Source organism: Hakea prostrata, chromosome 1, assembly GCF_041222555.1.
Source record: "Hakea prostrata isolate BN-2017 chromosome 1, UWA_Hpros_2, whole genome shotgun sequence".
NCBI classification, from domain to species: Eukaryota; Viridiplantae; Streptophyta; class Magnoliopsida; order Proteales; family Proteaceae; genus Hakea; species Hakea prostrata.
Genome location: NC_142600.1, coordinates 63,096,517 through 63,122,821, shown reverse-complemented (window position 1 = coordinate 63,122,821; position 26,305 = coordinate 63,096,517). Strand labels below are relative to the sequence as shown.

Sequence of the window (26,305 nt, the reverse complement as noted above, 5' to 3'; positions counted from 1 at the left end):
GAGGTCTTCGACAGGGGGATCCTCTATCGCCATATCTTTTCATTTTGTGTGCTGAGCTCCTAACGTCTCATCTCAAAACTGTTGTTATCCAGGGAAAATTAAAAGGCATTGCTCTATCTCAGGGAGGAGAGAAAATCTCTCACCTTGCTTTTGCTGATGATCTGATCCTTTTTGGACAAGCCCAGAAATCTATCTTACTAGGGTCGTGATCTTCTTCAAAAGGGTATATTCATGCAAGTAGGCAATGGTGAACTCATTGACCCTTGGACAACCAACTGGATCCCGAATGCTCTCCCTAATTAGGGATGTTTCCCCTTTGCTTCGACAAGTCCTCACAAAGTTGCTTAGTTGATCAACCCGCATACTCATACTTGGAATCGGGATCTTTTATATGCATGGTGGCCTAGCCATTTGGTGGAAAAAATTCTTGACATCCAAATTTGTCACTTGGCAATAGAGGATCGTATCATTTTGTTATGGATAGCCTCATGACAGTTCACTGTGAAAATCAGCTTATAGATTGGCATGTGACCCGGCACTTGGTCAAAGTAATTCCTCATGTGTTTCTTGGAGATTCCTGTGGCTCTTGCCACTACCACCACGAGTAATCCATTTTCTATGGAAACTGTTACATAACAAGCTCCTGACAGCTGATCTTGTAGCAACGCGAGGGTCCTATCATCCTACTTATTCTATGGGGACCAAACGCCTTCTTCAGACCATATTTTCCTCCACTGTCGACATGACGATGGAATGGTTTGCATTTGGAGGTATTGTTGCGTGCAGGCTCCATAGTAGTGGTGGTTCAATAGTGTATTTCTCTAGCCCAAAAAAGTGATGTCCTAGACAAACTTTTCAGCACTCTTATTGCCTTGTGGCTTATCTAGAAATCATATACGAGACTTATCACCTCTACCACAACTATTCTTCCCGCACAACTTAGATTCCGGCTCAATCTAGCAGCTGCTACTTATGGTATCATCAAATGGGTTCCCCCTGACAGTCAATTCACAAAAATTAATATTGATGGATCCTTCTTTAAGGAGCAAGGACTTGCGGCTATGGCGGCATTGCTAGAAATCATCAAGGCAAAATGATCTTTGGTTTTGGCTATGGAACAACTTCCAAAGATATCCTTACACTTGAAGCACTAGTGATGCGCCAAGCATTGCTATGGGCTCTTGACTTCAAGTTATCTCACATCATGGTAGAATGTATAATCAAGCTTTAATTATTATCCTACACAAATACCCCCAAGAGGCACCTTGGAAAGTCTACCCTCTCATTTCGGACATCAGACATCGGGCAACTTCTTTTGCTTGTGCATCCTTCACTCATATTCTTCGAGAAGACAAACTTTGTAACAGACGCTTTGGCAAAAGAGGAACGCTCATTTAGGAGGCTGTTTTATACGTCCACACTCCCCCTCCCCTTATTTGTCTTTTCTATTCTTTGATGTGCTTTCTTTAGGTTGTCCACGTGGTTTCCCCTTAAGTGTGCAGTCAATAATTTATGCAATAAAAAAAAATCAAAATAATATTACATGGGCTTGAATCCAAATTCCGTGGAGTGGATTCTTAACAGGATTTCTGTGGTCAGGTTACTTACTAGTTTCTTTTGCTAAGTCTACACCTCTTGAGAACGGTTTGTGCAGTCGATCCTCAATTCTGATTGTTTGTTAGACACTTGCTCTAGATTTTGTTGGAGTCTAATAAACAACTTTCTCCACGTAGACAGAGACCTGATTCCCAATTCATGTCGGTGTTCAACAATTAGTTTCTGAAGTAGGTAGCGCATAGGCTGTAATTGGGCAACCGGTAGACAATTCTGTTTCCAACTTCCACAGCAGTTGAAAACCTTACAGCTTAGAAACAGGAGAGATGACTTGAAAAGAAATCTTTCAACGGGCAGCAACACTGGAATCTGAATTGATTCAAGTCCACAAAGAAGAACGACATGCATATGAATTGTAAGAGGCCAGGTCAAAATCAGGCAACGTTTTTACTTTCCAAAGCCCAAATCAAATGTAGTAAGATCATCTTCAATGTCAATAAATCCACCTAAATCCAGAAGATGAATAGTGTAACCAATGCTTCCACAGAACCTAAACCATTCACATCTGGACTCAATGCACTAGAAGGCCACATCAGAAATAATTAAGATCATAAAAGCAACAGTTAAATGAACCTACAATCTTGAATACTTTTTAACTATGTATGAATCTCCCAAATTCACTTCCAAGTCAGAATAATGCAATTAACCCTTCTGCACCTCCCTTCCCCTCGCCCTAAAAAAAATGTCATCTACCATCAATACGTTGAATACACTTGAGTTTGCACAGATTTTCAGCAAATCTAATTAAGAGGCCATGATCTTCCACAAGCAAAGAAGACATGATCCTGAAATACCCTCACCAAAATCTGGCAAAACTTTGGGGGCCAAAAACTGTCCAATAGGACCTACTTCCCCCCCCCCCCTCCAAATTTACCCTTGAGCTCAAGAAATTGGTTGCCGTCTCCTGCATTTTCAAACCAATGCCGATATTAGAAGAAAGATCAAGGAATTGAGGAAGCGAAATAGTAGGCTAGAAAACAAAATGCAGTGCTTCCTGGAGTTGTACGCTAGGTGCATGAATTCCTTAAGGCATAACTGGGAAGCTGAGACTTCGTTGTCAAAATTGGAGTATCAAGAATCTACCAGCTCGCTCACATGTGTGATCTCACTTGGACAAGAACTTAGCATACACACAGAGAAGTGAGCACATTAGTATCTGTCAGTGTCCAACACCAGCAGGTACAGAAGATTAGCGATCTATTGGCTGAAAAACCACCTAAGCAAATATGCCAATCCACTGACCAGAAGTGGACCTCAATTTTTGAACACCAAAATTTGATTTTGAAATCAAGGAAGGCTTCAACCAATAGATTAGCATATTTGCTAAGCTGGCACAACCACAGCAAATGGGCGCACAGGGTGGGTAGAGATGGACAAGGTTGATCTCAGATTAATATTTGCTGAGGTGGCACACCCACAGCAAGTGGGCACACACGGTGGGTAGAGACAAACAAGGTTGACCTGAGATTAAGCTTTCTCATTAACCCACTGCAACAACAAAAGGGTCATCTTCTGTAGCTACTCAAACTGCATAACTTGGTCATGTATAACAATAACCTTTTGCTTTTTTTTTTTTTTTTGGAAGAATGTAAAACCTTAATTTTACAAGGGAAAAAACATAAAATAAAACACTTCAGTTTCTCAGCTTATTGTGTGTATGTAATCATAATCGTAATCTATGGAGCAAAGAGTGTCACCTCTTTGGACGGCTCCGATCTTCCTCATAATCCATCACTCCACCAGGTTCAGAGTAGATCATTTCCTCGTGCCCACGGAACTCGACGTCTGCCTGGTCACAGTGTGTAGCTTCTGCCAGCACGTAAGTAAGACAACTCGACCAACACAGCCCAAGTATTTCATTTTTATAGATGAAAAATAAATTCATTACAAGCCAATAAAACACCAAATGTGGAAGCAGAAAACAATGGAACTATTTACAAACACAGCGTTAAAATTGACCTTGAAACATCTGGTTCCACACCTCTAAATCCATTTGGTGCAATTTTCACCTGGGATGAAACCGTAAAAGAGGCTGGCCAAGATATGTATTCAATATTCGCAGTCAATGGCACTAATTCTTTTCCCCATGTTACTTATAATAGCAAGTTAATGCTAGATAGGTCTTTAACATTATCAAACCACAAAAAAGAAAAATACCACAACTCCAAGCTCCTCTTGATCCCTCACATACAACACAAATCAATCAACAAAAAACATCGTACATCCCAAGAGAAACAATTTAATCACAGTTCAAAATTATGACCTCAAACCCTTCTCCCCCATCAGAACAAAAACCTCTTCTACCATTGCTTGAGCATGTCCTATTTCAGTCAATGCACATAATCCAGTAAAGTGAAAGCTCACCCGATAGCAGGCCCCGATGGTCCCCTCAAATACATTAACAAATCAATAACCAGTTCATCCATCATCTAGTTGTCTGCATCTCATTGTATTCCAATCACCAATTACCAATCAACAAGATTTCCCTTTACTTAGTGTTCATCTGATTTCTTCTATAATGCACACAGTGCTATATTCTACATATTTAGTTTCCTAGTTACTGAATCCCACTTTGAGACGACATTTTATCAGGGCTCGTATCAATATAACAGCAATGTTCCTATCAAATGGATCACAAATTCCATTTAGGAAGGGGATATTCAAGCTCCCCATAAAGTGTTACATAGCTTAGCAATCTGTATTCTAGTTTTCCATTTCTATGCATCAGCATGAAGTGATATTGACATGTGAATCATTAATGGTCTCGAAAAAATATTCCAAGTTCTAAACCCACCCGGGCCTTGCTTATCTTTAAGACTTTAAGAAACTATGATCTGAAGAGCCTGATGTTTGGAGTCAAATACACCAGCTCCAACAATGGACGTTCCCATTTTGAGATTTGTGAGCATTGAGTATTAAAAAGACCACTTTTCAGGGGGCCTACAAGGAAAGTAAAAGGAAAAAGAAAAGAAAAGAAAAAAGACAGGGAGAGCTCGACTGCAGTGCAACACCTGGTTTTCCGTTATTCTCCTTCAAAAACATTATACGTGCTCCTCTAGAAATCATGCTCAAATAATATTTTTAAATAACATAAAAGGAAATTATCAGCATGAGTCCAACTGACCTTGAGGGACAGAGATTTCTTCACTTCATCAACCCTGTCTTCAACTTCCTTCTTGTGCTTCCTGTCCAACTCACTCATCGAATCTGCCCATTTTATCTTCTCCTGGATTGACAGGAGGAGATTGTCTGATGTAGTCAACCTACAATATTTTTATCTGTAAGTGAAGGTAGCAAATTCAATCATAAAAATTAAGGGTAACTGTTATACATCTACAGAAGACATTTCAGTATATGATTAATTAATAAAGAAAATTGACTAACTACTCGAACATCTCAAAATAGCACCAAACACTAGGAAACATAGTCAATGGGAAGGATACGGACCCCCTCAAAAGATGGGAATAATCTGATGAGCAGTTCGATCTAATTTAGATAACAGAGAGCTCACTGGTACAAATCCCAAGAACGAGTTAAACTGAAACTTAGGTCAGACCTCAATTACATTAGAAGCTTAAATCAAACCCCAAAAATGTCACAACAATCTGAAAAAGGAATGGACTAGCAGTAATTTTTAACGAAAATTCTGGATTCCAAAACTTGCAAGGTTTAGATGATTTCAGAAAGCAGACAAGATAATGAACTGATGCCCAAAATCTAAGTTCAAAAGCCACATAGGTGATGCTCTTTGTTGTGACAAACATTAGGGTAGATCACGTTACTAATTGAGGTCTTATTAGCAAAGCATAGTGGGCTAAAATACACAATATAAAAACAGAGTATCCATTTGTTTGTCAACACTGAAGTTAGGCTATGATCTGTAACTTACCAACAAGAATCAGAGAACAAATACGATCTAAAACCATCAATTATCTATGGAACTAAAAACAATATTCAGTTGCAGAACAATAGACTATGAATAATAAGAAGAAGAAACTTGTCGCATTCACGGGTGGAAAGAAACCCTATTGCAGATGGCATAACACACCTAATCTGACTCTCACGGATCCTCAAGGTTAAAATCAAAACTCAAAATTTTAATTAATTAAATCATAGCCTGGCTCAGCAAGGCTTAGAATGGATATATATACATGCTGAAAATAATATCCTAATCACTATAAAAAAAACTGAATTATACTCCTGCTGTAATAGAAGTCCTTACAACTAGCTGAAAATAAAACATATAAAAGGGTAAATTTCATATAACATCCTTTTTAGATAGCTTAATATGACGTACTCCCTTGTTTGAGAGAATATCAGATCCAACCCCAACTTCGACACTCTAATATCAGATTAATCAAATCCACTATCCAGCACCTACTAAGGAATGACACCTGCATGTTATGTCTCACTTAATCCCCTAAACTACCCATTACAAAGGATAAGTTTACCCTATAATCATAAGTCAAAAAGCCCACATCATTTGTCACCATCTTCTTCCATAAGAGAGCCAGCTCAGCCCCTCACCATTCTGTTATCTTCTTAGCCGTCTTCTTCCCTGCAACACCATCTCGTATGTCACAACTCCTGTCCTTCCTTTTCTTTCCCCCCGCCTGACCTCTGGTTGTCCAACAGAAATATTATTTTGCTTGAGAATATTTCATGTTGCACATCCCAAACCTCTTGGTGACAATTTTGATCTTGGTATGCTTTCACACCGGCAAGTGCAGTCTCAAGCAGAACTGCCAGAGCTTATAGCTGAGGCTACTTAGCATAGGAGACAACTAGGAATTGCAGCATGATAAGATCCAATGAATTCAATATGAAAATTAAACTGATAAGATAAACTAGGTTACACAGGTGCCCACAGCCATAGGCTGCCCTAACACTTAAAAATACATCCCATAACCTCTCTTCACACCTTTCCCCCTATTTATAGTCCCCTAACTAACACTAACCCCCTCTCTCCTCCACATGGCAAGATCCTGGGGCCCTAACACTACCGGCCCCTCGAAATTCACCTTGTCCTCAAGGTGAAGGAAAATTAGGAGCTTGGTCTTCAAATGTTTTCCGCATGACCATGCAAGTTCACTGTCCTCAAGAGCAGACCTCTTTGGAATCCAACAAATTTGGTACCCAAAAAACTCCTGGCAGCCCGTATGAAGGAGAACCTTGGTATCTTCATGGCCTCCAATAATGTCCTCAACCCATGCAAACTCAAGCAAAATGTGCCCCCTATTATGGATGCACAGTAGCAGTTAAGTGAAAAGCTTCAAACCTACTCTTCTGCTAATCAACACATCGTAGACAAAATTACAATAATAGGCACCGAAGGGGTATTGTGTCTTTGATGAATCCTCAAAAGCCAAAGCCAATGTAACCAAAAGAAGGGGCGAGAATCAGAGCTGGCCAGGACCCACACTCATGGGCATTCTTCAAGCAATGCAACTTATCTCGAGACCAATAATCGTCGATTAAGTCCTCAGTGTGCTTTGAAGTTGAATCAGCTACAGGTTCTTTTAGAAACTCAAGCTGCCATTGCTCAATGCTCCAGGTAAGCTTCAAGACGTGGAGCTTGAGTAACTTGGGAAGATTGCTGTTGCCAACAAAACCTATGGTATCGAACACTTCCATACGGCCAATGGTGCCTCCAACCTTTGGCGAAGGAACCCAAGAATGGAATCCGCCATCCAGGCCACTTCTTTTTGCCACTACAAATCCCAAATCATTGTCTCGCCGTGAAGAGGGGAGGATCTCAAGGCCAATGTCGCTTGGATTCCAATATTGAGTAGGGTTTCAAAAGCTTCTAGGTGAACAAAAGCTTTGGGGAGTTCATTGTCGTCATTCCACCCTCTGGCGTCGCCTTTGACTGAGGAGTGCAATACCATTGTCATTGGACTGGAAGCCTCCACCGCTGGACCCAAGGTCAGTGCACTCGGCACTTGCTAGCGTTGTTTCGCACAACTCGATGGAAGAAGAAGAAGGAACAAGGAACTGCCGTAAATGCACCTATTCATTGAGTTTAGTAAATGGGCCATTTTGTTTTTCGGCCCTGTCTACGCAATAACTAACCCAATTTTTGGTCTAGGCCTGGAATTATAATCCCTTATGGACCCATGACTTGAGCTTATATTGTTCAAGTTATTTGGGCCAAAGTTGTTGATGCACTAGGCTGGTCCAAGAACTAACATAATGAGCTGGGCCCATGCATGCGTCCTTCCTAGCCCACTAAATGGGTTGAACCTAGAGCTTTTATCTTTAAAAGCCCATTTATGAGTCTTTATCCTTAGGCAGGCCCACCTCTAGGACAGGCCTGATTGCTTTAACAGACTCAAGGATCCAACCAGCTCCCGGATCAGCTTGGTCTAGGCCTGGAATTATAACCCCTTATGGACCCGTGACTTGAGCTTATATTGTTCAAGTTATTTGGGCCGAAGTTGTTGATGCGCTAGGCTGGTCCAAGAACTAACATAATGAGCTGGGCCCATGCATGCGTCCTTCCTAGCCCACCAAATGGGTTGAACCTAGAGCTTTTATCATTAAAAGCCCATTTATGAGTCTTTATCCTTAGGCAGGCCCACCTCTAGGACAGGCCTGCTTGCTTTAACAGACTGGTTCAACCAGCTCCCGGGTCAGCCCTATCTTCTTCTTTCCTTCTCCTGCAATACATCTCTCTTCATGAAAAACCCTAGCCGTCTCCCATACTCTTGCTGCCATTCTTGATTCACTACTCCCCCTTTGGTTGTGTGCCATGCAATGCCAAAATCTGAAATTTACATTGCATGAATAGGCTATTTATAGCCTTAAAAAAAGACTCTTAACTTGGGTTGGGAGTCCCTAATGGATTAAGATTCACCCCTTGACCAACACACTTTAAAAGGGAATCTAATCACTACAATACCTCAACCCTTAGATGGGAACCACACTTTTAACTAAATAGCAGTATAGCACATGCTAAGTAAGATAACTTATGATTCAACTCATTCAAGCAATAACTTTAAATGAAACTAGAACTCCCAAGACAATATAAACTCCTAAAAGATAAGAACCCTTCAAGATAAGGAATCTTGTCTTATCCACACTAACTAACTTCTACTCAGAACTAAAACTCTTAATTAACTCGAGACTCCAAATAACAAAAGAAAAATAGGAAATGATTCTAAAAAAATAACTGGATTTATTCCAGCTAATTAGGACTCGATCCAAGGGGCAGTAATTGACATATATACCATTTTGTTGGTTTGGCCCCTAGGGCTTGCCTCAAAATGTGGGTAGGTCTGGGCCCTCCTTCAGCCCACCCAATGGATGAACTAAATTGAATAAACTACAAAGATTAGATGACCAAAAACCATCAAGGGCTACTCATCAGTATACATCGGATGGATGTTTAGTTAATATGCTATAATATAATGTTGGATCCTACAAGAGATTCATAAAAGCCAAATTGTTACCAGCTTGATAATGTTTGGATCATACTCCCGAGCTGTCCAGGTCTCAGATCCCTTCCAGCAGCAAATTGTACCTAAATGCACATAAATAAAAATAATATTCATGCATTAGTCTCCATTCATGAACCAAAATAGAACAACGATACAGATTAAAACAAAGCCAAGGAAGAGAAATTAAACCTCAAAGCATCTCCTTAACTGGTCCAGCTTTCCTCTAACTATGCCCTACATAAAAGCCAAAAAAAATCATGTACTTGTTTTAGCCACTCTCCATTCTATGTTCTCAAATGAGATGTTCAAACCCTGGATGTACATTGACCAGGCTTGGACTCATTCATAGAAAGCCTAAGCTCAAAATAAGTCTGCTTATCAAAAAGAGAAAAATCATAGACTTCCTCTAGAGACAGAAAAAGGCAAGCAGGTTGGGCATCTGGGAATTGACCACCTGGTCCTTGCACACCCAACCATATGAAAGCCTCAAATAAATGAAGTCTTCAAAGAATAATCTGGTGATGTTGTTGCACATATAAGAAAAACCCACATCACTCTATTGCTGACCTAATCAAATCAGATAAATTAGCAATGTAGAACTTCAATCATCTCTCTATACAGCAAAAATGGGAGAAACATCTTAATTACAAGGAGATAAAACAGAAAATGGAAAAGGTACAAGCATCAAATCAATTAAGGAAAGAAAATTGAATTTCAAAAAGAATGGTGAGCAATCATAAATGTTAGAGATTTCAGTACCACAGGGCAAAGGGATCTTCTAGTTTTCTGATAGTCGTAACTCGTAATGTAAGAACTTCTACCAAGCAAGAGCTCTCTTATCTACTCTTCCTCTTCTTTCTCCCTACTATGCTTCTTTCTTTCTCTTCTTCTGCTTACCTGAAAAGGAACTGGTTCACAGTTTTCTGATCCTGACACACAGTATCAGTGTTTTGGTATTAACCAGTGACTGCAACCTTTATCTTCTCTCTTATACAGCCTTTTGGGGTACTTCATTGTGGCATGCAGCAACTACTGCTGCCTTTGTTTGTAATGAAAAGATACAATGAAGCCAGGGATTTCTCATGTTGGTGAATACTGACAATGCCTGAATAGCCAGATCATGATCTGCTGTTTCTCCTACCAACAATGATCTGATTTGTCTATCTCCATCTGTTTAGCAACATCTGACCGCCAAGTTTGTCTATCTGATTAGCAACATCCGAACGCCAAGTTTGTCTATCTGATTAGCAACATCCGACCGCCAAGTTTGGGCAATAATTTGGGAGATGGTTCACTGACACTTGGAAGTCTTGTCAGTCATAGTTTTGCTCTGATAAGACCTGGGAATTATTAGATCTTTGAAGTTTCATCCTTCGTTAACCCTCTCTTCATACCCCTGTTATGTTTAGATTATGTTCCATATACTTTGTTCTGTCTGGGTCCAAGTAGGCTAGTAGCCAACCTCATTACATTGTGATGAGGACGATGTTGTTGTAGACCTGCGTGGACTGTACACCTTTGAAGTTTCTGAGTTATAGGAACTAGTTCCTATTTTTTGTGGAAGTTCTGAAGAACGACAATTTAATGAATAAAAATTTTGTTTTATGCACTGCTTAGTCCTGAGAGGAACCATTCTAAGCTATTCTATTCACCATCCCCTTCCACTGAATTCTTCAAGTAACCCCCGAGTCTGCCATATTCGATCCCTTGAAGCCTTGTCTATTTGCCGTCATTCCCTACAACAAATGATGCAGCTTGGCTGCCTCAAAACAGCATTGTGTGTATTGTGTAAGGATTCCTCCCTACACCAGCACCATTAGATGTAGGATAGGTCTAAGGAACCTCCATAGTCCCGACACTAGCACCTAAAATCATGAGCTTAGGTTTAGGCTATTCTAACTTTCAAATAGACTATTATTCGTTTACTATAGTCATTATTTGAAGTTGTCAATCCAATAGAAATAGCAAAGTAACTATTCATGTGAACAGCAACACGCGTTCTAATTGACTCCTAGTTTGTATTTTAGTCTTAGTTTTAGTCTTATGACACCAATCTGGCTAAAAAAAATAGATGTAATTGCTCAGCTGTGCCCTGATTAGGTTGATAGAAGTTTTCTTTGACAATTGCTACTTCCGAATCTGTCCCAATTCCCATCCTTCGAATTTCTCAAGCTTAGCCCAAGTCTGACCCAAATTATATCTCTAATAAAAGCTCCATCTTATGGATAGGAAATTCTGAAGGATCAATATCTTCAACCAACTTTCAGTGATGATGTAACCAGGGAGGACCCTGCCCCTTTTTTCCTGCAGCACTCCAGGAAGGCCGAAACTGACCAGGGGCTAATTTGTCATTTGGCCCTTTCTTCTGAGGCCCTAATGGGTTGGATACAGAGTAATGTTAGGAGCCCATATCTACTTCTATTTTTGAATTAAGTTAGTCTTTGATTACTTATGGAAGAGTCCAAGTCAGGTCAGCAGTCCACTTTCTACAAGGATTCCTGATCTGGGTTTTTATTTTGAGTTTCAATCCTTGGTTAGCAAGTTATTACAGAGTCCTTGTCCCATTGGGAGTCCTAGACAGAATCCTATTTTCAAGTTAGATTCCTTCTTAAAGTAGTAAGTTTCATTTTGCAAGTATTTATTTTTTAGAAATTCTCAATAAAAACTCCTCTGCTAGTTATTTGTTAAGTCTTAGTGTGACATGGAATTCCAATCCAAATAGAATTCCTGGTTGAGTTCTAGTCCAAGCAGTCCTCTTTATTTGTTGAGTCCTAGTATGATTTCATTCAGTTGTAATGTAAGGCTATAAATAGAGTCACCCCTGCGAAGCAAATCAGTTCATGATTATTGAATAAAATACTGATTGAAGGAATTAGTAGGAGTAATGGGTTCCTCAGGAGGAAAGCCCGTGACTGCTGAAGTGTATTTATTTTCTGCAATCGTCAAGCTCCTCCCTCTCTCTCACTTGTGTAACTTGGAGTTCATGAATTTTCTTGCAAGTTCAATCGTCAGAACTCAACAGTAGCAAGTATTAAGCCCCACCGCTACACTACCTCTAATGGAAACTCAAATTCAGGGTTAACGGTAGTACAGGACTTTCCCTAAATCTAAGGGCTGCCCAGGAATTCCAGCAAAGAGATAGGGTATTCTAGGTTATGTAGGGCATTTTGCAGCTTTGAAGAATCTTCTGTAATGGCCAATTCAGATCTGAATCTTAACAAAAATGTCTCAAAACTAGGGTTTGGGTGGTTTAAGGCTTCCAGGATTGAGTACCGAATGAGTCAAAGGTTTGGTTAGGCTTAGAACTACCTCTGACTTTTTTGTTTTACAACTTCAGAATCAATCCGTTAAGGCTATGGATTAAACTAGGTTTCTTACTTGGCTTAGGACTCTTGGTTAGGATTAGGGCTTGGTCTAAGTACGTTGAAATTAGGATGAAGAGTCACTAGGGTTAGGGTGATGATGTTCCTAAAGTTTGGGACAAATCTACCTGTTAGATTGCCGTAGATCTGACCTCAAATTTTAGGTCTAAGAAAAAGTCCGAAATTTCCAGAAAAATTCTGGAAAATTAAATAATAAATAAATAATACGTAGGCAGTGAGGAGAAGCTTGCATGTGGTCTAGAAGAAGAGGGAGGGGTCAGTAAGGGGCTGCGATGGGGTTGGGAGGTGACTGGACTAACCTAAGATTGATCAAGAGCTGTCGTTTGATGGTTGTAGCTTGTGGAAACTCGCTGGAAATTGCAGAACAGAATTCAAATGGTTGAAAAAACCTGCTGGAACTTGAATGATGCTGAATATTGAAGATCTTCACAAATCCGCCAAGGGCCCCTCAAAACAAGAACCCCAGTACTTATTCAATAACTTTTTATTCAATCTAAGACAAAATTACAATAGACTACTTGGCTATCTTTACATTCATTGAAATCAAATCAAACTCTACTCCTAACATACTTCAACTTAGGTTGCCTATCTAATAGGAATCTTATCCAATTAACTCTGACCAGAGAACAAACTACTAAACGCTTAAATTGGGACTCCTAAATTAGATTAGAATCCCAAAAAAGGACAAAAACCCCAAGGACAAATTCTAATCAAAAGAAAATTCTTAAAAGATAAGAATCCTCCTAAAAGATTGGAAAAGGTCTTATCTTATCCACAATTCAAATAAGAATTTAAAATCGACGATGACTCATAATACACTAACCCATATAAAAAAATAAAAGTAGATCCATAACCCTTGGATTGAGGGAATTCCAACTACACCCATAGTGAACCCTAAAAGGACTGAGGAAATTACCAAAATACCCCAGGGGTATACAGCCAGCTCTACATTGGGCATTTTGGGCCTAGGTGTTGGGCCCAATTATAGGGGGGTCAACCTTGATCAAATCAACCTCCTTTTGCTTCCCCCTCCACTCATAGCCCCTTCTCGTCCCCACAAACCCTGAAACCATAGCCCTAATTCTCATATCACCCGCTTTTCTACTTTCCGGAACTTCTCTGGAATTTTTGGACTTTTTCTAAGACCTAAAATTCAAGGTCAAATCTATGGCAATTAACCATTAGATCTGTCCCAAACTTTAGAAACCTTATCCCCCAACCCTGCTGACCTTCCCTCTTAGTTTTAGCCCAATCGAACCAACCAAACTAATGGGGGACAGAATAGAGTAGAAAGAAGAATAAAGAAGAAAGGGGGAAGAAGGAGAAATCTGAGAAGAATCAAGCTTGAAGGAGAAGAAAAGAGGAAAAGAGGAGAGAGAGACACAGAGAGGGGGGGCTGCTGCAAACGCACAAAGCTAAAGCTTCAATTCATATATTTTCATTCCATCCTCAATAAGCTGATTACAAGTGTTTAAATAACAAAACAAACATACTTGATACGAAAACAGCTATAATAGGACTCTTGGTAATTTAAAACTAACAAAAGACTGGTCCTACTAGGACTCTTAGGAATTTAAAACTAACTAAAACTTATCCTAGATATCCTACCCAAATAAAAACTTTGATACATGATTATCACAATAATAAATAACAAAATTCTAAATTATCTCTAAAACTCCCACAAAAAAACTGTTCCTATTTTATCTCCTTGCAAGCTGGAGTTTGGGCCACCAAATTTGAATCTATTTCCATGCAAGCTGGACTTGGGCCCACCAAATATGAAATTATTATATAGGTTATTGTTTATACTACTGTAGCGTGAACTGTAACTTCTGGTTGTGCTGCATCAATTTTAAACTCCTTGGTTGAAAGTATGGTTAGGGGTTTCTAGGGTTTTGGGAATGTAGGGTAGCTAAGGAGTTTGACATTCCCAAAACCCTAGAAACCCTAACCATACTTTCAACCATAACTTTCAAACCCCTCATCCAAAACCTAATTCATTTTAAGATCATCCTCCCTAAGCCCTACTTGACACTCGACCCTCACCCTAACCCTAGTTCACCCCCTAGAAACCCTAGAATCTAAGAAACCCTAGCTTTAGAATTAAATCTGAAATTGAAATTCAACAAAATCAGATGTAATTATCTAAGACCCTGACCCTAAAACCTGCTGGCCGAAACCTGTCCTCAATTGCCCTCCACCACAGAACAACCCTAGAACACTAGAAACCCTAATTTCTGACAAACCCTAAGTTACAAACCTGAAAACTTGGTCAGTCCTGAATGCCAAATTACAGAAAGGTTTTGAATTGATGTTCCTATAATCTGAAGACCCCTAGCTTACCCAAACACTTGCCAACCGTTTCTAAAATCCAGACCTTCAAATCAGCCCAAAACCTACAAGCATAGGGTGTTTAGGCCCTAAAGCAGCTGCCGTCCACTGGAAAATTACCTGTAATTTGCCCTAAACAGCAGGGTCAAAACCCTAAATTACTGCTGGTTCATTAGAAGAGGATCCTGAAGACTGGCCCCTGACTCGGGGTTACATCATTAGCCTGCTGTTCCGCAAATCAACAGTAAGTTGAATCACCCGATCAACAAAATTCTTCTTCTAATCCCCTAAATTCCACCAACCCAAAATGCCCCATTCCTATTTTTCGTTTTTAGAACCCTAAATGAAGTAGCCTCAAATGAATGAGGGACAATTCTTCCAAGATCTTTCAAGAGAACCAACTCATTTGGAATCAAGAAAGGGTTTCTTGAATTTTTAGCAATGAGCTATGGGGATGGATTATGGGGTATGACATCAACAGTGTTTGAACCTGTGATCTTTGAAACTATAGGTTTGACAGATAAGTTGAGCTATGAATGCATGGGAGCGTTTAGGCTGAGTTCAGGGAGAAAGGGTTAGGTTTCAAAGGGTACCAAGGACACTTGGGCCATGGGAAATACGGAAAAACTCCCTGATAGTAAATTTTAGTCTATACGTGTTAGAATGGGAGAAAACTTGGAAGAATATAGCTAACGATATAAGAATATGCGATGTGAGCCAGTGATGTAAACCCAAGTCTAAGGTAGATAAGTTGAGCTAGGAATGCATGGGAGCGTTAGGCTGAGTTCAAGGAGAAAGGGTTAGGTTTCAAAGGGTACCAAGGACACTTGGGCCATGGGAAATACGGAATAAACTCCCTGATAGTAAATTTTAGTCTATAAGTGTTAGAATGGGAGAAAACTTGGAAGAATGTAGCTAACGATATAAGAAATGGTGGGAAATCTCGTGAGATATCTCGCTATTTTGAGATAGCGAGACGAGAGGAGAGGCGAGATCTGCGAGATGGGAGATCTCGCCACATCTCGCCCACATCTCGCCCAGATCTCGCCATATCTCGGCGAGATCTCGCCTCTCTCTCGCTGCAACCATAAAAACTTGTCAGAAACTTGATTTTTGGCCGGAATTTGTTGGGGATTCAACTATTAAACATCTTTAAGACATCTACAACATCAAATTATCATCATTCAAGCTTATTTCAACTAGATTTTCAACAAAGGTAAGATTTTTCCCCCAAATTTGAATTTTTTTCAAATAGAATGTTCTACAATGGGTGTGTAAGTCTAATGTAAATATATGTTGATCCATAAGCTTTAATCTACACTTTCATAGAAACCAATTTAATGTGACATTTAAACCGATATGTGACATACTACAGTGATGAGTTGACTTGGGAGTCATATGTGGCCACTGTTCAGAATCAGTTGATGCACTTGTGGCCACTGTTCAGAATCAGTTGATGCAGAATGCTGAGTGATGCTCTTGTTGTCTTGTAGTCTTGTAATCTTATTACTCATATACTCTTGTGATTGTGAACTTATAGATTATGATTTATGACTTACTAGAAGTCTGAAACTTCTTATGGTTGTAAAATTTTGAAGACATTTAAGTTTTTTGATAGTTTGATGTGTAATGTATTTGATACTTTATAGTTGATAACATGAATTACTTGATATCTCTACATTACATGTTGTCTAACCTTGCATTTCACAGCACTTTGATTTTACACATAGGGTCGACTTAGAAGACATACTTAGGGTTATTTTCTCACAAATCTAAGGCCACGAATGTGTTCAAAAGGCCTTAAATAGGCTAAATACCAAATTTCAGCCCAACCGGGGCCCTAAAACCCACCGAGATGGGCCACCGAGATTACGCCAAAATTTTGGAAGATCTCGACCGAGATCTCGCCATCTCGGTCGAGATCTCACTATTTTGGAGTGGCGAGATCTCGCTCGAGAGCGAGATCTCTCACCATGATCCTGTTAGCCATTTTCATGCTGATTAGGCCACTACTCAAGAGGTAGGCCTTTGGCTACTGCAGGTTAACTGGTAGCAACCATGTCAGTTGTAGGAGTAAGAAACAAACTATAATGGCAAGGTAAGCAGAGTATCTCACGACATAGCTCACTGATGTGGTTTTATTTGCTTCTTCAAGAACTTTGTTTTACACTAATAATGTGTTGTCAACACTAAGCAACTCTCTATATTGCTAGCAATCATTTCTTCCATGAAAGGCCAAAGGTTATCAAAGTTGATTGTCATTTCATACAGGATGTCTGACAACAAAGCTTATCTCTACTCCTATAGGTAGTTCCAGAAAGAAGTCATCCAGGCTATATGTTAATCTAAGCTCTGTGTCAGCCTGATATTCTTGAATGCTATTCAAAGCTGGTGCATGATATATATACTCTAACTCGACAGAGTGTGTCAAGAGTTTAATTTCACAAGATAGTGTTTTTCCTTCTTTTTTCACTCATTATGTTTAGTGCTTTAGGTATCTTGCAAACTGTTTCTGTTCTTAACTTTATCAATACATAAATCTACTGACTAGATATACTGCTTATTCTTCCAATAGAGAAGCTCTCTTCTTTTTTCTTCTTACCAGTACGGTGCTGATTCACAGTTTGTGATCGTCACAATAAGTACCACCGTACCACCATTTGCATACTAATAGATAATGGAGAAAAACTATATATAAGACAAGAGGAAATAACATAGATAAGTGTATCTCAATAAATTCTATTGTTTTATCAAATCAAATAGAAGTACTAACAACGACACTCCTAAATCAACTTGATCAATTTGCGTACAATAACTGTCAAAGGCACTTGGCTTCGAGGTCCACAGTGAAAGTGGATTCATTAGCTGGAATTGATCAATCACAAGGTGTCATCAGAATGGACAGAAAACTTACCACATACATGCACTCATTGATAAGAAAGTCTTCAAGTTCACGTACATTTGTAACATCCAGCTCCTGCATTAGTTGATCATAGCAGAGTACCTGGAAAGTGCTATAATTAGAGCCTAAAGTAGTCAAGTACAACATCCAATTTGATGAATAAAGTACTAATAACCAAACAAGGCTCATACTAATTGATAAGGGTCATTAATAAACTTCTAAGTTCCAAGAAAGTGCAACAAGCATAGAATCAAGTGCTTAAAACAGAAATTGGCAGAACACTGAGTTGAATCAGCTTCCCAATCTACACATGCCTATCGATATTTTAATGAGAACCAGCACTTAAAAAGTGCAAATTGCAAACGAGGCTAACAGTCACATACATATTACCTAATTAGTACAAGAACATCTAACAGTAATCAATTATGCAAATCAACAATCAGACAAATAACATCTGGTTGGAAGGCATTGTCTAGCCTTGACAAGCCAAGTGGACTTTGACTAACATATGCTAGAAAACAACCAAATTAAACCAAATGCCAAAGTTGAGTTGCCAATTTAGCAAATATGCTATGGAAACAGATTAAAGCACATTTCAATTTTCAAAATGTATGTCCTGAGATAATTAAAACGAAATTCGAAAAAACTAATAGAAGATACATTAGTTTCGAACAGCTTCATTTGACTTCAGCAAAATAAAATAAAAACAACTCCAATGTGACAGCAATATAATCATGTAGCTATAAAATACTTGCGAAGTACTACCAGCTATAAGCCACCACAAGTTCACCAAACTGTGATCATTTCAATGTAAAATGGCAAAAGAAAAACGAATAATGTTAAGTATTGAGGAAAAGATAGAAGCCCAATCTAGTGATGAATCTGTATCAGTTAGCTGGACTGTGATCCAACATATGGGCAGGAAAAGATTACCACAAACTTTGAGTTGTATCAGCATCCTGAATACCCTGATGTCGCCTGAGTACTTCCTGTAGTCGCCTAGTAAGCCAGAAACCCTAAGCCTCCGATGAGTTAGTCACCTCGTTAGCCTGACTACCCCTCCCTCCACCTGACCCCCTCACCCTGCAACCTCTTCTGACCCTCGCTGTTCCTCCTCCATCAACCCTGCTGCTACTAGACCCTCAAACACCCTCTTCCCTGTATCCTCTGACCTCCTTTTGCCTGCCCGTAATCTCACCTTTATCCCTCCTTCATCCTCTGCCCCACCCATCGTTTACTGCCCCTCCTCCGCCACTGAAGCAGGCATCAACCACTGGCAATCAGCATCTGGCCAATTCGTTGGTCCCTGCCCACCTTTTTGGTATCATCAAAGCTTCTTTGTCTAAACAATGAAAAGCTCAAGGACTAATGGACTCCTATCTACTTGACTCCGGTATTTTCCTTCTCAAATTCAACTCCCCTATTAACAAAGCCCGTGCTCTAAAGGGCTCCCCATGGTTTGTCGATAAATCCATGTCCATGAAAGAAAATTCGACCAAAATATCGAAATTTCGGTAAATATGTCAGCAAAATCACAGATTAAAACGAAACACACAGACAGGCACACGAAATGTACCATATCGTATCGTATGGACCGAAATATCGGTATCGGTCGATACGATACGATATTTCATGTCATTTAATATCGCACCGAAATGACACATACTTAAGTTATAAAATCAACTTTTTCGATGAATTTTTCGACCTATCGCCATTTCAACTAGTATCAAGCAATATCGCCCCTGAGATTTCGACCATATTTTGAAAAAAAAAATTTTATTTTTCTTGCTTTCATCCCTCTTTTCACCTAATTTCTACAACTCCATTTCATTCAAACACTAGATTTGCTCCTCCATTTGCGGATTTTCTCAAATCTTGCAACGTGAGTAACCAACTTCCTCATTTTTTTTATTTTTTTTGTTTGTGCCTTAAATCTTCTTAGATTGCTTCCAAATTTAAGTATGTTTACTTTAGAGTGTTGATCTATGAATTTGTAGTGTGAAAATTAATTTTTTATTCTTCCTACTATTTTTTTATTTTTCTGTTATTAAGAATTATTTTGTAAATTATGTATATTGCTAAAAATGTATATGTATAGTAGATGTATGAGCTTCAAATTAATGTATGAGAGAATAGAGACACCATATTTTTGTGATGGTGTTGAATCAATTTTTTTTCTGTTAATTATCTATTTTTACTGTATTTAATATATATTTAAATAATTTGAAAAAATATTTAAATATTAAAAAAATAATTAATTTCTGTTTTAAATTTAAAAATAGGAGAGTATTAGTGGAAGCATATATGCAATTTTCGGAGCATTTTTTTTCTTTTTTTAATATTGGAAATGAAATGCCGTCCGCAAAAGTCGAACCAATGACCTCTGCACTAAGAAGTATGGATCTTTACTACTCAACCAACCCTCCATTGGCAATTTTTGGAGCATGTTGTGGAGCATTTTAAGATAGTTAGTGTGTATTTTATATATTTTTAAATTACTTCTATATTAAAAAATACTTATATTTTTTTTTATATTTAAAAATAGGAGGTTATTATTAGAAACATGTATGTAATTTTTTGAGCATATTGTGGAGCTTTTCAAGATACTTAGTGTGTATTTCTTGTATCAGACACTCTCTTTCAAAGATGTCAGACATAGTTTGGCAACACGGGAAGCCACTAACAGCTTATTAGAGGAAGAGTGGGTGTATCTACTACAAGAAACAAATAGGAGGAGGTGGGGCCGCTAGACTGAAGGTGCATCTAGCTGGTGGAAACAGAGATGTAGTAGGGTGCCAAAAGGTGCCCTCAAAGGTTAAGAAGGCAATGGCCTCGTATATTAGTGGGGGAAAGCAAAAAAGGAAAGAGAAGAGAACACAAAGGGAGGAGTTCGAGGATGCATGCTTAAAAGACCTTCTAGATCCCGAGGATTATGGTCTAGATGAGCCAGGAGAGTATGGATGTGACCCTGACCCAAAGGCCGAACAGATCAGGAGGGCGATGATGATGAATAGGGAGCAATAGAGGTCTCTAGGTTGTGGGTCCTCTAGAGAGCCAACAAGTATGGGAGGCACAGGCAGCTCCTAAGTCCCTATGAGGAGGAGTCAAAGTGTGAGGCAAGAGGTTCCTATCCCATGGGCCCCAACAAGGGGTTGAGCTTCATCAGCACATCCTACAAATTCAAATCTGGAGATTCTTCACAATGATCCAGTCCTATTTAGGAGGCCTGAGCAAAAGCAAAGAAAGTTAAAGCACTTATGGGGGAGTATGAAGGAAAAAGTGGGGATGCTTTCTCCAAATGGGCTTATTACCATAGTATTCCAGCACATACAGCCTAAGGGCCCTACTATAGGAATATAATTGAGGAGATAGGCAAGGCTGGGAGTGGTGTACAGGGATCCACTCCATATGAGATATATAATGTCTATTTGTCTAAGCATAAAAAGGAGTTAAATGAATACATTAATGAATTAAAGCCCATGTGGGCTCATTATGGAGTGACTGTGATGGCTGATGGTTGGACTGGTCCCACTAGACAATCCATCATCAATTTCATGTTGAATTATAATGGGAGGGCAATGTTCCTCAAGTCAGTAGATGCATTCGATGAAAAGGATGCAAAACATTTATAAATTATTAAAGCAAGTGGTGTAGGAGGTTTAAGTGGAGAATGTGATCCAAATTGTGGCTGAAAATGGATCCAACTACAAGAAAGCTGGGTGAAGATGCAAGGGAACTCCAGGTATCAAAACATATAGTATTAATTTTCATTTTTAAATACATATATTTACATTACATGTACATTTTATGACTTTGTATTGATTTTTTTGATGAAAGGACAGATATAGGCTCTTTTGGACTCCACGTGCTGCTCACTGCATTGACTTAATGCTGAAAGACATCAGAAAGGTCAAGCTTGTGAAGAAGACCGTGAAGCAAACCCAACAAGTTAGCACCTTCATCTATAACCACACACATGCATTAAAGATGATGAGGGATAAGTGTCAAGGTGACTTAATGAGGCCTGGCATAACTAGATTGCTACCAATTGGATAGCACTGCAGAGCTTTGAGAGTAGGAAAATTGGCCTTAGGAGCATGTTTGCATCAGAGCAGCGGTTTACCTAGGAGGGTTCTTCATCTGTAGGAGGAAGGAGAGCACAATTGACCATACTCAATGCGACTTTCTAACATAATGTGAGGGTAGAGGTGAAGATGTTTGAGTCTATGGTGCATGTGTTGAGGATGGTAGATCAGCAGAGAAGACCTACTGTACCACACATATTTGTTGCAGTAGAGAGGATGAAGCAACAAGTTGCTCAGGTCCACCCACACGAGGCTGGTAAGTTGTTAAGTCTAGTATTCAATTTAATTATCATTATGTTATCACACTATTAAGTATTAACTATTCCCTTTTATGACATACTTTTTCTTACACAACATACTATTTAAATCTCAAGTACCAATACTAGGACAATCTTGGGATGAGGCAAGATTCGATGGATGCCGTCCAAACTGTAGTGAAGAAGTTGGAACCAGATCCATCATCCATCTAAACAAGCAATCATCCTTATGGAGGCAAGATAGTGATTTGACATTCACAATTCATAGTTTTATACTAAGTTATTAAACTAGTAACTAGTTATTGTTTTTTTTTCTTTATATATTAGATAAAGGCAATTAGGATGCCATTGGGAGCTTCAGTCATTCCGTGGCCGTATTGGGACTGAAGCTCCCATTTGAGTTAGTTAAGTATTGAAATGACTTGGAGTCTATGTTTATTGCAGCTGAGTGGTGGTTGCAATTTGGACGTGACTCACCCCACTTGAGTGCGATTGCAAGCAGAGTGCTCTCCCAGACAGCTCTCCCCAACATGTTCTGCCACTGGTTGTGAGCGAAATTGAAGCACCTTCAGCCTCATTCACTTAAAGAGGCGCAACCGATTAGGTGTGAAGCATCTAAAGGACCTTGTCTACATACACTATAATATGAGACTAAGGGAGGATCATATTAGACAAGGGATGGACAGAGTGAATAACAATATCGAGTTGGCCGACATATTTGAGATGAATGATGATGATAACCCAATAGTTGACTGGATTAGGGACAGTGGAGAGCCATTGCTGGATAAGGAGGGAGGTCGTCCTAGTAGACAAATTGCAGAGGAGATTGGGGCCGATGTGGAGGCCTTCATGGCCCAGGAGGGGAGTGCACATGCAACACCCACCCGTCCCTTCGTGCCACACCCTAGTGCATCCACCCAGAGTGAGGATTTGATTGTCTGGTCCGACACTGAGGATGATGTGACTCAAGCCTCCAACAATGACAATGATGGTGATGATGATGACGATGACGGTGATGGAGGGGATGAGGAGGGTGTTGGACCTCGTGATCAGGATTCAGCTGATCTTAGGGACAGATCACCACCACCACCAGCAGTACGTGAGAGTCAGGGGGGAGGACGACCACCAATATTCACAGGCAAGAGTCAGTTCACCCACGCGACACAGGATTCAGACCATACTGGAGCTGCATCTCGAGGCCAAAATGTTTCCTCTACATATTTGATGAAGGGGAAGGGGAGACAGCACAGCTATAACACAGAGAACATGCCATCATATGGGTCCTATAGTCCGACTGATGCCGAGAGCTTGGTGGGATCTATGAGATCGATGAGCATAGATGATTCCAAGGACTCCACCTCCAAAGGATCTGGATGGCATAGGCCTACAGAGTCCTCAAATGATATCGCTGTGGAGAGTATTGGTTCTACTGGGTCGACTTATGGAGCTTATGGTTATGGACCATATGGTGTCCCTCCTGCCTATTAGACTCACGGTTAGCCACTAGTGGAGCCTTGTGGTTATGGAACTTATAGAGCTTATGGTGTCCCTCCCACTGTCACCTATCTGAGTCAGCCACTGGAATCTTATTGTCAATATGGACCTTATGCTGACAACCAGGTTGCTCCTTCATTTGTTGAGTAGATCTTCACTCTATACCACAGCCACCACCAGCCTTTCCATATGCAATTGACAGTTCCTTATTCGGAGATTCACAACTTCCCACCGTTAGGAAATCTTAGGCATGTGGATGAGGCCACGTATAGAGCTGCAATTGTTGACTACGTCGACAACTATATGGGGCAAACATCATGGGACTTGTATTGTCATCTGTATGGGGTGCAGACGGAAGAGGGAGACATGGAATAAAGTAGACTCGTAATTGATAACATTCTCGTTTCTTCTCATATGTAGTACATACTTGGATGTTACATTTTCAATGGTTTTTTTGGTAAACTAGTTATATAATGTTTATTATGCTTGAAATAGGTAGTATGCAAGAATCCAAATCATTTTGAGTACATATGAGGCCCGAAATTGAAGTTCCAATTTCGAGGGGAAAAAAAAAGTTTTGACCCAAATTTCGACTGAAACATAGAAATTCAAAATTTCTATTTCGGTTGAATTTTCTTCCTTGGGTAAATCCCTAATTCTTCTCAGGCCATAAGAGCCACCAAGGCCTCTCCTTCAACTTGATTCCCCTGTGGATCAACTTCCCTGTTCTCCCTTGGGAATTCTGGAACCAAGAAAGTCTGAGTCGCATCGGTTCTGCTATCAATCGCCCCCTTACGCTGAACAAAAGACTCTATCTATGAAACGACTCTATTACGCTCGTATTTATGTTGAAGTTTCTACCGACAAAGATCTCCCTCCGTTCATCACCATCAAAGATGACAAAGGTCTCTAGTACAACCAGACTGTAGCATACATTTGGATCCCTACTAGATGCAACAGATGTTGCTCCTTTGGTCACGTAGCTGAAGTCTGCAACCATGGTTTGCTTGTTCCGCCACCTTCTTCCTCTCCTCTAATGATCATCACCCCTCTACCAGACGAGCGTATGACGTTAGATGATGTTCCCATTGTGACTACCTCTATTATCGACACACCCTAGAGAAAATCACTATTGAAGTTACCTCCTCCACCCCAATCACTGCCACCAATACCAAAGTTATTGGCAAAATCGTCGAAAGAAGAAAGGTCGTACTGCTGATGGAAATGCTCTTATGCCCAACGTTGCAGTGTCTCGAGGTTCCACCATGCTCCAGCTACCAATGGTCCTCAAACCTCTGCCTCCCAATCACCAACTGAATCAAGTACGCTCTATCCAAACTCACATTTGCCCTCTAGGTATTCCCTCTTCCACTAACCTATCACCCAACATACCAAGCGCCCCTCTGCATATTACCCATTTCTCGCAAACTCAAATTCCCTGAGAAACCATTGCCCCCAACAACCCTATCCCCACGTCACCCCATATTTACAAGCTAACTTCTTTTGGTTGCTAGGTCTACCATCTCCTGTAGTGGTGGGCCCCAATACCACCCCCTTGTGCCTCCCTTTGGCCCCAACCATTGAACTCCAATGGAACTTTCATAGCCCCATTCATTGGCCCACCTTCACCTCCCCTTACTAACCCCATTAGGTCCTCTAAACCATCTAACCCATAACTTAAACCAATTTAGCCCTCATTTAAACCCACTACCCTTGGACCTGAGCCCAACCACCCCTAACTTAGCTTCTTCACTTGACCCCAATATTTTTGAAACCCCTTCCCCTTTGGGATCTCCCTTATGTGAGACTTCACCCCTTGTAGTGAATTTCAGCTGGGCACTCCAGACCATATTTTTTATGCCTGCAAAACCCATTTAGTTACTATGTCAGACATGCTAATTTGGAATGTTAGGGGTCTTAACACCCTTGCTAAGCAAGTTGATGTTAAAAATGCCATTCATAAAGCGAAAGTCTCTTTTTGTGCCCTTCTTAAGACCCATGTTCACTATGAGAGTGCACACCATTGGATCGCTTAGTCTATAGCCCCCTCCTGGTCTTTCCTCTCCATTCGAACCTCCACCCCAATGGTCACATTTGGATCTTGTGGGACCCATCTAGATTCCAAATCTCTCTTAGTCTCCTCCCTCAATTAATGCAACTTCGCATCTCCTTTCCCTCTTTGTCCTCCCCTTTCTTTCTTTCCATTATCTATGGCTTCAACCATGCCTCTGACCGTGCTCCCCTTTTGGATGATATGTGCTCCATATCATCATTCTTGGCAAGTCAACCACGAGGCAGTGTTGGGAACTTTTAACATTGTCCACTTCTCTCATGAGTGGGTTGGTGGTCATGCCCCTCCCCACTCAGCAGTTGATGCCTTCAATTACTGTAGTGATGACCTGGGTCTTACCAATCTTCAGTGGTCTGGTCATCCTCTCAACTCGTCTAATCGTTGAATGGGGTCCAGCCAAATTGCCTCCAAACTTGACCAATCTATAGCAAATGACCCCTAGCTCTTTTGTTTCCATTCCTCCCACGCATCTTTCCCTCCCCCCAGCTTCTCAGACCATTCTCCATGTCTCCTCCACATTTAAGACTTTTACTCCTTCAGCCCTAAGCCCTTTAAATTCTTTGACATGGTCTCCCAATCCCTCTTTCCTCCCCACTATTAGGGAGGCTTGGGACAAGCTTGTCCATTGTCCCTCTCTCCCGCTCATCGCCTCTGCTAGGATGCTTAGAAATACCAAGGATGCCCTCCGATCTTAGAACTCTTCTACCTTCAGTAATATCTCCTATAGGG

At 40.2% G+C, this 26,305-nt stretch overlaps 1 protein-coding gene across 2 annotated transcripts in view; it reads right to left on the bottom strand.

Annotated features, from left to right (window-relative positions):
* Nucleotides 1-1,255: 1,255 nt before the first annotated feature.
* Nucleotides 1,256-26,305, bottom strand: part of LOC149029352 (COP9 signalosome complex subunit 7-like) — a 38,076-nt gene continuing 13,026 nt past the window's right edge. Inside the window, exons 4-9 of one of the 2 annotated variants that reach the window (XR_016171081.1) lie at nucleotides 17,682-17,771; nucleotides 9,243-9,287; nucleotides 9,066-9,136; nucleotides 4,739-4,877; nucleotides 3,312-3,423; nucleotides 1,256-2,518 (exon numbers count right to left, since the gene is read on the bottom strand). Coding sequence is in view for 1 of the 2 variants with exons in the window: in XM_089141582.1 (XP_088997708.1) it covers nucleotides 2,497-2,518; nucleotides 3,312-3,403; nucleotides 4,739-4,877; nucleotides 9,066-9,136; nucleotides 9,243-9,287; nucleotides 17,682-17,771 (459 nt within the window). In the remaining variant the exon portion in view is untranslated. The remainder of the gene's footprint in view (nucleotides 2,519-3,311; nucleotides 3,424-4,738; nucleotides 4,878-9,065; nucleotides 9,137-9,242; nucleotides 9,288-17,681; nucleotides 17,772-26,305) is intronic. The other variant, XM_089141582.1, reaches the window with a different exon arrangement.